Below are 13,642 nucleotides of genomic sequence, written 5' to 3'. Positions count from 1 at the left end.
AATAATCACACGCACACAAGCGACGTACACAACCACAACACAAACATCCATACCAAAGGCAAAGCACAAAACAAATCGCAACACAACAAAACAGGCCACGCAGGGGTCAGGGACAAGACCCATACCACCCACACGCACAGACAAGGAAACCCATCTGTGGACGCAGGCACTGGGAAAACATCACGCACAACACAGGTAGAAATCAACCACTCATACTTCTACGGGTACTCCCGAGCTGGAAACGGTAAGCAATAAGCCTCCCAAACAAGTTGATCACCTACAGGAATCGGACATCCAGGAGTCGCAGTAGGCCAAGGCATCGAATTCGGCACGCCCAAGATGAAAAACTGCGCCCGCGGAACCCAGATGGTAGATGGGCACCAGGGAACAGGACGCACCAGGTCATCACACTCAAAAGACAAAATTGCCTTAGATCTGTCGATCACCTCACCGGGCAGGAGGATGAAAAGGATGGGTTTCCCCCTAGGAAGTAGGGCTAACCATAGCCCGTGCTACTTGCCCCGCTCCTGTGCCAGGTAAGTTACGGGCTCGCCATAGCCCGTGCTGCTTGGAACTTGTTCCGAGTAGCTGAATCTATAACAACAACAACCCTAGGAAGCTGGTCACAGGGCCTCACACTGGGAAGCACATCGGGCTGCACGGCGGGCCGCACACCGGCCCGCCCACTAGGGCGCTCACTCTGTTCGACGCCAGGCACCGCACTGAGCCCCGCGGAGGGTGGCTCCGCAGGGGCCCCAGTGCCCCCACCAACCGGAACAGGAGCAGAGGCCCCCCCGTCGCACATCCTTCGACAACACCACTACGAGGTCGCGATCACCAGGGGCAACCGCCCACTGAGGGGAGCCATCAGCAGGAGGCACAGTGTCCAACACAAAAGGCACCACAGGAGGCAACACAGCGACGTCCACAGCATCATCATCCATTGCATCACGCTCCTTTGCCCACGTCCGGCGAGGTGACGTATCCTGAGCCAAACGACGGCGCTTAAAAAGAGGCCGCTGATCGTCGGAACTGTCACCCCCAGCAAGGGGTGCCCCAGAAGAACCATCGGCAGGCGGCCCCAAAGCCGGGGCAGCACAATCACGCAGAACAGCAGCCTCAACAACGCAGGGCAAAAAGTCACTACCATTCAAGGAGACTGGAATCGGAGAAGAAAGAGACACAGCAGGCGGAAGGGTAGACTCCAACACCCGGGAGGTATCCAGCGGGGACGACGGAACCGGCGCAGGAGAAGAGCCACGTGGGAACGAGGAAACTACCGGAGGCGACGAGGCAGAGGGCGGGGACACACCACCACCCCAACAGCCCCGGGAAGCACATGTCCGTCCGCATTAGAAGCAGGCACCACCCTACAGCACCAACCAATGCCTCCACGGAAGCAACCAGCTGCGGATGCACCTCTGCAACCACCAAACGTCGAAGATCCGAAGCAGGTGCCCCCAGGTCCTCAGAGCTCACCGGTGGAGCAGACACACCAGGGCCAAACGGAACGCTTGCCGGAACCGCCGCAGGAATCACACCAGGCACTAGGACAGCGAGGATCCGCCGGGGAAACCCCACGCACAGACAAGAGGGGAAAGTCATCCTCCAGGAAAACTGAAGGGGCCTCAATACGAGGAGCGTCGCAGCTGGCCGCCACGTGGCTCTCAGCGCCAAACCAGAAACAGGTTCGTGTCTGACCCTGATAAAATATCCGCAGAGAGAGCCCACGAAACGAAACCCTGGAAGGAATAGGGCTCGTGACCCGCATGACGAGCGTACGAGCGCCCAGATGGACCCTTTTCAGCCGGCCCGTGGTGAACCGGTGCTTCACCACCACACCATACCGCGTAAAGACCGACATAAGCTCCGCCTTGGGGAAGGTCACCGGCACTCCGTGAACACTCACAAATGTCAAGGGCCCCCAGGGATCCGAGATATCCACAGTCACAGCCGAAGCAGGAATAGGAAGCGAGAGTGCATCCCAGCGTGCCACAAACTCCTGGTAAAGCAGCGAAGTGGTAAACGACACCGCCACACGGGTAGGCGAGATCTACCCGCCGAACACGGGCATCACCAGCTACAGCCATACCACCAGCCAGATCCCCGGCTAGCAGGCGCTCCACACCTCAAACTGCACCCGCCCCCTCGTAACACCAGGCAGCAACTGGCAGGTCAGGCGAGCACGTCCGAACCCCCTGGCGGCCAAGAGGTAACCCCTTACCCTGGTGATTGACTATTTCTGTTTCGGTGTTTGTAACCTTATGTATTGTTTGGTGTCTTGTTTACAAGTAAGTATGCTGTTTGTTGGTGGTAATCAATCCTGTGAAGTTTTGATTCTGTTATGGTATCGGTACCTTGCTTTTAATTGTATTTATTGTTATATAAAAAAGGGGAAACAAAAACGGCCGTCAACTGCTACCTTAGGCGTAAATGTCCAACAGGTGAGGAGTTTGTCAAGGCGTGTGGTAACAGGGAGCTGACGTGGTGCAGGACGGCCTCCCTCGTCAACCCGCGCTCATGGGTAAAGCAAGTGACTTATTATTAAATCGGGAGTTGCTAATAAATTATTACTGGTCATAAAATTAACTTTATTTTAATAATTTAATAGACCTGTAAAGTCCCAACCCTGATTTCAGCCACATTGAATTAATAATGAGAATCAACAAAGAGATTTTAATAGCTCAATCGTCTGGTGTTAAAGTAGGAAGGTTTTGGCATAATTATTCTTAGTACCTTATCCTTATAATTATCCTTAGTATCTTTAGTATCCTACCTTAGTAGGAAGAATCTGGTATCATTTCGCATTTGAGTGAATATTGTGATTTAAGAAAAGAGGACGAGTCCTCATCGTTAAATATTATTAGATAAATTTATTATTTTGCTATTTATGTTTATAGGAGGGAAATATTTCCCATAGTCACAGATTCCAAGTAACATTACCGCGTTCACTCTATGACAACTTCCGGGGCTCGAACCTGGGCTACTGATATAGTATAAATAATAGAGAACAGTGAGGTCTACGTTCATCATCTTTATATCATATCCTGACTTTATGCTGGTTTAATTAGTTCTGTTTTACTTAACCCGTCCTCGACTCGAGTCCATTACATCCAGCGGACGTCCCCACAGACGTATTCATAAATTTTAACATGCTGTTCAGTCAAAAAAAGGAATTTTCTCAAATATATATTAATATAATAATAGCATATTGTACATGTATAGGCATAGGTTAGGTAAGGAGTTTAGGTTCTGTTGGCGATTATTTGTACTTTCAGTACGTGGGTGAAGCATTTACAACGTTGTGGTTCGAACAAAATTCGTCAGTGAAGCACTTGTTCATGATGTGTTCGAAGGAAATCTGTTGAGTCGTGTGTAAACCGTTTTTCATTCATAAACAGGGGGTTTGGCAGGTGCATGGAATCACCTTTGGTCTTTGTTAGGGAGACGGGCTGCTTTTACTCAATGTGAAGTTTTGAAAATTTATAAAATTTGCTTTTGTTTCAGAAGATGTCTGGTTATGAGAAATCAGTGACAGCCTCAAGAGGCGAATCTGAGACAAAGTTCTCAACGGTGGACTATGCAGTGTTCAGCCTCATGTTGGTAGTGTCTATTGGCATCGGCTTGTACAGCGCCATCAAGAGTAGACACAAGACGTCCACACAGGAATACCTGCTGGGGGGAAGGAAGATGTCCCCACTACCTGTGGCCCTTTCTCTTCTCGGTGGTGGCATTTCTGCTATATCATTATTAGGTGAGTGATCATTGCAAAAGTCAACAATAATTTGATTTCTCTCATTAGACTCTGAATATTTATATTTTGGTTGGTCTCATTAGTACACATTTACGTAAGTATTGAACATATCATGTTACTTTCTCGTTTATCTTCCCTTTCAACTCATGGCATCATCCGACGTGCTTGCTGTCCAAACAAGTTAAAAACTATAAACAGAATTCGGCAAAGTCGCTAGAAAACTCAAGAGTTGGCAATTTCTTCGGTACGTTCATTCATCGGTGTTAGTGTCTCTTACCATCTCAAGGTTCAGACGCCCTTTTCTGTGGCTCATGAGTGCTGAAGAGTATCACAATTTCCTTTTTTTTTATATATATATTTCGTAGATATACATTGTTCACTTTCACAAACTGAATGCCTAATTAACAAGTCCTCTTGCCTCAGTGTTCCTCATACTTGGACATGATAAACTCTATAAGGAATTAATTAGTGGACGACCTAATTGGAACTATTCATGGCTCTCATCTTTCTGTGGCTACTTCTTACTTCACACTTGAGATCACTGTTCCTTGGAGAAGAAGGTGCGTAACAAGGAAGGAGCGTAAAGGTGCCATCATGACACATATGGTCTCTACACACCATCAGACCATCACCTGACATATCCTGACAAACAACACTAACATAATCAACAGACACAATGATAGCAGAAAACTGGCCATTGGCGAGACACTGAACATCATACAAACTCAACCACTAACACCAGGTTACACTCTGCCATCTTCCAGACCAATAAGGAGCAGCCAACGTACTGCTTCAATCATCATTGAAACATATGTGTACTCTGCAGTGGATATATTGGCCCGTGCGACACCCCGCCTCACTCTTGGTAATGCTCCAGCCAAATTGTTCGTTCCTGTGCCAGGTAAGTCCAGTACGGGGTTCACCATAACCCGTGCTACTTGCAACTTTTTGTTCCGCGTATCGGAATCTAAAACAACAAAAGCAACCAAATTCTATTCACTTGTACTCTGCCTTTGAAAATGTTGGCAAGTGTGGAAAATATCCACAGCTTTATCAGTACAAATATGCTAATGTAGTGTCCCTGTAGTGGGCTCCTTCTTTGGTCTCCTGAAGGCTTTCTCCTGACGAGTCCCAGCCTACTATATATTACACCTAGGAACGATGGGTTATTATTGACACAAAGTAAATAATTTTAATTACAGCTTACATAAAGCATCTTAGTTTAGTGCTATGACATTTATTAACACCAACAAACATATTAGTGAATAATTACTGATTAAACTGAATTTGAATTAAATTAAATTTCCCCCTGGAAGCTCACCTGGGGAGATGGGAGAGTGGCCATCACTGGTTCATGAACATGAAGCTGCGACAAGCTGGCGGCTTCACCTTACGGGCCACACAGTGTTTTATAACTTTTCTCGGAACTGCTAGCTTTAGATCCCTTACAGCATTAACCAGTGGTGTTCCAGAGGCTAAATAAACCCATTAAGAACTGACACAATGCGCTATAAACATTAAACAGTGCTGTAAATTACACTTGCTGGGCCTGACGCTATGTGTTCCCAGCCCAACACCCACCAAATACTGGGCCCGCGCCTGACTTACGAGTATAGGCTTAGCTAAACACGTCGACCAGAACACCCGCGAACCTGTTACCAAAAATAGTTGTGATTGCTTAATTGAAATTTACGAAGATTCATTTGCCTAATTCATTAACTATTTTCTCCAAGTTTTGGGTTACACTGGGATTTTTATCCCAAATTAAGTAAATTCATCTTTACTATATCAATTAAATGATATTAAATTCAACTGCAATTATTTAGAATTGTTCTCAATAAATAATATTCATTAACAGAAATATTCCTGATTAACAATCAACTATATTTATTACGGTTTGTGGATTGAACAACGAGCGCGGATCTTGACTTGTGTTTTGCTGTAATCATTAAATTGTTTCATAATAAAATTAAATTTGAAACTCCTTGGAAGATATCGACGGACAGCGACCAGCTACTACAACGGTCACTCTCTTCCCGTCATCCTACATGAAGGAGTCTACACTGGCACAACCAGCTGTGTTAAACTGGTATTTGTTTATAGCCGATGTCTAGAGAAAAAATTGTAGCATGCTGTTTTTAATGATAGTTATTACTATAGTTATAGTTATTTCTGAGCTATGTTTTAATTTACATACAGCATAAAGAGTTACCTGAGGGAAGTAAGTGGAGGCATAAAACCCCACAACAGGCTCAACGACTTGCCTCTCAGTGTCACACAATAATAAAACTGTGAAATGAACTTAGAGATGTAATTTGTGAACTTTATTCTTAAGTAATGAACATATGAAATACAGAGAATCTATCTATATATCTATGTATGTATCCCGGTATATATTAATCTATGTATCAATAAGGGTGTTGATTGATACTTTCTGCAATAACCTGTAATTGGATGCAACAGCACCAACACTGGTGGTGGTCACTCCGCAAGAGGTCAGTTGACAGGATCACAATATGCACGACAACCGTCAAGGATCACTTTATCTCAAGTGGAGAGACAGGGTCGGACTCCAGATGGTGAGTCATGCAACTTCAGCAACAATGACCCAATGGTGGCCCGCCGGGTGTAGGGTCCTGAGCAACCCTCGTCTCTAGACAAGCATACAGGTACCTCCTGTCACTAGGTCATTACCCTCCAACTACTTCGGCAGGCTAGAAAATGGACTAATGGGTTCTAACACAAATTTATTGCTAAAAGCATTGTGTACTGATACCTTGAGCCAACCCAATAGTAATTAGCAATAGTTATTAGCTGAGTAAATAGTGGGAGAAGTACTTGTCATGTCTTGCTCCCTAGCAAGGCTCGTGGAGTAGAACTTTACCTCATAAATCGGTGAACCTCCTGGCCTCAACTATGTAAATTCAAAATGCCTAGGATTGAGTGAAAGTAAAATCCACCATTTACTGGGTCGAACTTATCTATATGACAGCTTATTTACAATGTCTCCGTGGTGTAGTGGTAAGACACTCGCCTGGCGTTCCGCGAGCGCTATGTCATGGGTTCGTATTCTGGCCTGGAAGGATTTACTGGGCGCAATTCCTTAACTGTAGCCTCTGTTTAACGCAACAGTAAAATGTGTACTTGGATGAAAAAACGATTCTTCGCGGCGGGGATCGTATTCCAGGGACCTGCCCGAAACGCTACGCGTACTAGTGGCTGTACAAGAATGTAACAACTCTTGTATATATCTCAAAAAAAAAAAAAAAAAAAAAAAGTCTATATACATACACCAACAACCAAGTAACACTCAAGTAAGTTGATACAAGGCACAAGCCATAGCAGCTAGGTGTCACTAAGCAAAGATCACCCAATAACATTGGTACACTAGACAGCTTAATTAAGAGTGGCTGGTAAGTTGTGAACATTGTGAGTGGTGACGTTACATAACCAGAATGGGGGGGAGGGGGGGGGGGGTAATTTCTCACCATGAACCAAAAAAATAAGTCAATGAACTATCATTTTGCCTTCAGTAAAACTAATAACTGGGCTGGCAAATGGCAAAGTCGAAAAACTCTTCTCAAAAGTCAGAGTCCACAATGACTGAAAGATCTGGCAGAGTCCGGAATCGCCATTCTAAAGTTCACAAACCATGAAATTTTACCCATTCCTAAAGCTCTTCTCCAAAGGTAAAGTCCATATTGATATCAAAATATGAGTCTGCAAACGGCATTTAAAAAATATGTAACTTCGCCATACAATTTGAGAATTTAGTGAAAACCCCTATTTATCTCTGATCCACACAATAACCCCTTTCTTACCTTACTGGTAAGAAGACAATCTACAGAAATAAAAATGTAAATTGTTCAAAATAGCTAATCCCCGAAAGTTCTTCACCGATTGCTTGGAAATTTTTTAAACAACGTCCCATTTGCATACAAGTGAGTTTTTATATACATACTATACATATGTCTCGTCTGTGACAGGTAAAAACATGTTTTCTTTAAACTATGTTTTTCAAGTGAGTTTTCATGTGAGGGAAATCTCCAAAACCTCTTTATCGATTGCTTTAAAGTTTTAACACAACGTTGCATTCGAATAGGTGCCTGTTTTTATACACCTACTATATACATGCCACACCTGTGACAGGTAAAAACATGCTTGTTTGGAAAAACAGTGCCATCTGTTGCTCACATAATAGCAACATACGCTATACTAAATATCATACAATTTAATTTCAATGTTTACAATTGTATTGATAAATGGAATTTTCATAGATTTCGATTGATTTTCATTTTGATTTAATTATTTTTTTGTGACATTGCATTGGAAAATTGAGCTGTGTTGTTTACCTTACCGTTCATTTTGTGAGTATAATTTATTTTTTATTTTTTTAATTGTTTTCCATTTTGTATTTTTAACTGTTCTACTTATTTTTCAGTTATGTAACATCAAATCATTTGATGTTCCTATTTTTTTGATGGGAACATCAGATCATTTGGGAACACATCGGATGAGTGAGTGGGGAATGCTAGGGAGGATGAGGGGACGGGGTGGGGGTAAAGGTGGGGAGGAAGAGTGGACGTGGGTGTGGGTGATGTTGGGGATGAGAGGGCGGGGGAGTGGAGAATAGTGGGGAGGACGAGGAGATGGGGGAGGGGGGAGAATGGTGCGAAGGACAAGGGGACGGGGGAAGTTGGGTATGGTGGGGAGGACGAAGGGACGGGGGAGTGGGGAATGGTCCAGTATAAATACACACACACACACACACACACACGCACGCACGCACGCACGCACACACACACACACACACACACACACACACACACACACACACACACACACACACACACTCACCATGGGTATTGAAAGAGTGTGCAGGAGCACTTTGCTTACCACTCTCCATAGTAGGTCACTGGAAACGGGAGATCTACCAGAAATATGGAAGACTGCTAATGTAGTACCAATATACAAAAAGGGTGACAGACAAGAGGCACTGAACTACAGGCCAGTGTCCTTAACTTGAATACCATGCAAGGTGATGGAGAAGATTGTGAGAAAAAAACCTAGTAACACATCTGGAGAGAAGAGACTTCGTGACAACCCATCAACATGGGTTCAGGGAGGGTAAATCTTGCCTTACAGGCTTGATAGAATTCTATGATCAGGTGACAAAGATTAAACAAGAAAGAGAAGGGTGGGCGGACTGCATTTTTTTGGACTGTCGGAAAGCCTTTGACACAGTACCCCATAAAAGGATGATGCATAAGCTGGAGAAACAGGCAGGAGTAACTGGTAGGGCGCTCCAGTGGATAAGGGAGTACCTAAACAATAGGAAGCAGAGAGTTACAGTGAGGGGTGAGACCTCAGACTGGCGTGAAGTCACCAGTGGAGTCCCACAGGGCTCTGTACTTGGACCTATCCTGTTTCTGATATACGTAAATGATCTCCCAGAGGGTATAGACTCATTCCTCTCAATGTTTGCTGACGACGCCAAAATTATGAGAAGGATTAAGATAGAGGAGGACAGCTTGAGGCTTCAAGAAGACCTGGACAAGCTGCAGGAATGGTCGAACAAATGGCTGTTAGAGTTTAACCCAAGCAAATGTAATGTAATGAAGATAGGGGTAGGAAGCAGGAGACCAGATACAAGGTACCATTTGGGAGATGAAATACTAAAAGAGTGAGAGAGAGAGAGAAAGACCTGGGGGTTGATATCACGCCAGACCTGTCCCCTGAAGTTCATATCAAGAGGATAACAGCAGCAGCATATGCAAGGTTGGCTAACATAAGAACGGCCTTTAGAAACTTGTGTAAGGAATCTTTCAGAACAATATATACCACATATGTCAGACCAATCCTGGAGTATGCGGCTCCAGCATGGAGTCCATATCTAGTCAAGCATAAGACTAAAATGGAAAAGGTTCAAAGGTTTGCCACCAGACTAGTACCCGAGCTGAGAGGTATGAGCTACGAGGAGAGACTACGGGAATTAAACCTCACTTCGTTGGAAGACAGAAGAGTTAGGGGGGACATGATCACCACATTCAAGATTCTCAAGGGGATCGACAGGGTTGATAAAGACAGGCTGTTTAGCACAAGGGGCACACGCACTAGGGGACACAGGTGGAAACTGAGTGCCCAAATGAGCCACAGAGATATTAGAAAGAACTTTTTTAGTGTCAGAGTGGTTGACAAATGGAATGCATTAGGAAGTGATGTGGTGGAGGCTGACTCCATACACAGCTTCAAGTGCAGATATGATAGAGCCCAATAGGCTCAGGAACCTGTACACCTGTTGATTGACAGTTGAGAGGCGGGACCAAAGAGCCAGACTCAACCCCCGCAAGCAAAACTAGGTGAGTACAACTAGGTAAGTACACACATATATATATATAACTGAAAACTCACACCCCAGAAGTGACTCGAACCCATACTGCCAGAAGCACTCTGCAACTGATGTACAGGATCCCTTAACCACTCGACTATCACGACCGTACAAAAGAGGATGGTAGCCGAGGCTAATTCCTCCTCCGCGAGGCCGGCGGGAGGATGGGGAACTAGCCTCGGCTACCATCCTCTTTTGTCCAGTCGTGTTGGTTGAGTGGTTAAGGGATCCTGTACATCAGTTGCAGAGTGCTTCTGGCAGTATGGGTTCGAGTCACTTCTGGGGTGTGAGTTTTCAGTTATATGTGTGTGTGTGTGTGTGTGTGTGTGTGTGTGTGTACTCACCTAGTTGTGCTTGCGTGGGGTTGAGCTCTGGCTCTTTGGTCCCGCCTCTCAACCGTCAATCAACAGGTGTACAGGTTCCTGAGCCTATTGGGCTCTATCATATCTGCACTTGAAGCTGTGTATGGAGTCAGCCTCCACCACATCACTTCCTAATGCATTCCATTTGTCAACCACTCTGACACTAAAAAAGTTCTTTCTAATATCTCTGTGGCTCATTTGGGCGCTCAGTTTCCACCTGTGTCCCCTTGTGCGTGTGCCCCTTGTGTTAAATAGCCTGTCTTTATCTACCCTATCAATTCCCTTGAGAATCTTGAATGTGGTGATCATGTCCCCCTTAACTCTTCTGTCTTCCAGCGAAGTGAGGTTTAATTCCCGTAGTCTCTACTCGTAGCTCATACCTCTCAGCTCGGGTACTAGTCTGGTGGCAAATCTTTGAACCTTTTCCAGTTTAGTCTTATCCTTGACTAGATATGGACTCCATGCTGGGGCTGCATACTCCAGGATTGGCCTGACATATGTGGTATACAAAGTTCTGAATGATTCTTTACACAAATTTCTGAATGCCGTTCGTATGTTGGCCAGCCTGGCATATGCCGCTGATGTTATCCTCTTGATATGTGCTGCAGGAGACAGGTCTGGCGTGATATCAACTCCCAAGTCTTTTTCTTTCTCTGACTCCTGAAGAATTTCCTCTCCCAGATAATACCTCGTATTTGGCCTCCTGCTCCCTGCACCTATCTTCATTATATTACATTTGGTTGGGTTAAACTCTAACAACCACTTGTTCGACCATTCCTGCAGTTTGTCTAGGTCTTCTTGAAGCCTCATACAGTCCTCTTCTGTCTTAATCCTTCTCATAATTTTGGCATCGTCCGCAAACATTGAGAGAAACGAATCTATACCCTCCGGGAGATCATTTACATATATCAGAAACAAGATAGGACCGAGTACAGAGCCCTGTGGGACTCCACTGGTGACTTCACGCCAATCGGAGGTCTCACCCCTCACCGTAACTCTCTGCTTCCTATTGCTTAGGTACTCCCTTATCCACTGGAGCACCGCTTACCAGCTACACCTGCCTGTCTCTCCAGCTTATGTACCAGCCTCTTATGCAGTACTGTGTCAAAGGGTTTCCGACAATCCAAGAAAATGCAGTCCGCCCAGCCCTCTCTTTCTTGCTTAATCTGTGTGACCTGGTCATAGAATTCTAATAAGCCAGTCAGGCAAGATTTACCCTCCCTGAACCCATGTTGTCGATTTGTCACGAAGTCCCTTCTCTCCAGATGTGCTACCAGGTTTTTTCTCACGATCTTCTCCATCACCTTGCATGGTATACAAGTTAAGGACACTGGCCTGTAGTTCAGTGCCTCTTGCCTGTCGCCCTTTTTGTATATTGGGACCACATTCGCCGTCTTCCATATTTCTGGTAGGTCTCCCGTCTCCAGTGACCTACTGTACACTATGGAGAGTGGTAAGCAAAGTGCCTCTGCACACTCTTTCAGTACCCATGGCGAGATCCCGTCTGGACCAACAGCCTTTCTAACATCCTGGTCCAGCAGGTGTCTCGTGACCTCCTCTCTCGTAATTTCAAACTCTTCCAAGGCCGCCTGGTTTACTTCCCTTTCTCCTAGCACAGTGACCTCACCTTGTTCTGTTGTGAAGACCTCTTGGAACCTCTTGTTGAGTTCATCACACACCTCTTTGTCATTCTCTGTATACCTGTCCTCGCCTGTTCTAAGTTTCACTACCTGTTCTTTCACTGTTGTTTTCCTTCTGATGTGACTGTGGAGTAGCTTTGGTTCGGTCTTGGCTTTGTTTGCTATATCATTTTCATAACTTTTCTCTGCTTCTCACCCTGACATACTCATTCCTGGTTCTCTGGTATCTCTCTCTGCTTTCTGGTGTTCTGTTATTCCGGAAGTTCCTCCACGCCCTTTTGTTCAGTACCTTTGCTTCCACACATGCCCTATTATACCATGGATTCTTCTTTTGCTCCTCGGATTTTACCTTTTGGGCCGGGATGTACCTGCTTACTGCCTCCTGACACTTTTGGGTGACATAGTCCATCATATCTTGTACAGACTTAGCTCTGAGGTCTGTGTCCCAAGGTATTTTCCTTAGGAAGCTTCTCATCTCCTCATAATTTCCCTTTCGGTATGCCAGCCTTTTGTTTCCTAGTTCTTTTTTTTTTTTTTTGGGGGGGGGGGATAATTCCTAGCTCTACCAGGTACTCAAAGTTCAATACACTGTGATCACTCCTTCCCAAGGGCGCTTCCATCTTGACTTGCCTTATATCCCACTCATTTAGGGTAAATATCAAATCAAGCATTGCTGGTTCATCTTCTCCTCTCATTCTTGTTGGTTCTTTGGTGTGCTGGCTTAGAAAGTTTCTTGTTGCCACGTCCAGCAGCTTAGCTCTCCATGTTTCTGGTCCTCCATGCGGGTCTCTGTTCTCCCAATCTATCTTTCCATGGTTGAAGTATCTCATGATTAGTAGTCCAGATCCATTCCTGCTAGCAGCAGAAGCTGCTCTCTCCATTATGTTAATAGTGGCCATATTGTTTCTATCATATTCCTGTCTGGGTCTTCTGTCATTAGGTGGCGGATTATATATGACTACGACTATAATTTTTTGCCCTCCAGTTGTTATTGTTCCTATTATGTAGTCACTGAAACCTTCACATCCCTGAACAACCAACTCCTCAAAATCCCAGCCTTTTCTTACCAGCAGAGCTACACCACCACCACCTCTTCCTTTTCTCTCTTTCCTCATAACATAATAGTCCTGCGGGAACACTGCATTTGTTATTGTTTTCGTCAGCTTTGTTTCTGTGAGAGCTATTATGTTTGGGTTTTCCTCTAGTACCCATTCTCCAAGTTCATTTGCTTTATTTGTAATACCGTCTATGTTAGTGTACATTGCCTTGAGGCTCACTTTCTTCTGTCCCTTCTCAAATCTCCTCCTTGGTGAATGTTCTGCTGGTGGAGGAAGCTGTGCCATGGGTGTGAGGATTTGTGAGGTGCATACCAGGGTTGCAGAGGATACTGGGATGAGGGGTGGGGGGTCAAGTGAAGGGGAAAGGACAGGGAGGGTATGGGGTGAACGGGGCGGGAGGACAGGAAGGAAAAGGGGGTTTTCTATGCAGAGGAGGGTGG

At 45.2% G+C, this 13,642-nt stretch overlaps 1 protein-coding gene across 1 annotated transcript in view; it reads left to right on the top strand.

Annotated features, from left to right (window-relative positions):
• Positions 1-3,446: 3,446 nt before the first annotated feature.
• The window catches only part of LOC123751613 (sodium-coupled monocarboxylate transporter 1), a 251,420-nt gene continuing 241,224 nt past the window's right edge, over positions 3,447-13,642 (top strand). Inside the window, 1 exon segment of the mRNA XM_069317457.1 lies at positions 3,447-3,754. Within this exon segment, the coding sequence (XP_069173558.1) occupies positions 3,511-3,754 (244 nt within the window). The 5' untranslated portion in view covers positions 3,447-3,510.

This window comes from Procambarus clarkii, chromosome 87 (genome assembly GCF_040958095.1).
Source record: "Procambarus clarkii isolate CNS0578487 chromosome 87, FALCON_Pclarkii_2.0, whole genome shotgun sequence".
NCBI lineage: Eukaryota > Metazoa > Arthropoda > Malacostraca > Decapoda > Cambaridae > Procambarus > Procambarus clarkii.
This window is presented reverse-complemented; position numbering and strand designations above follow the sequence as displayed.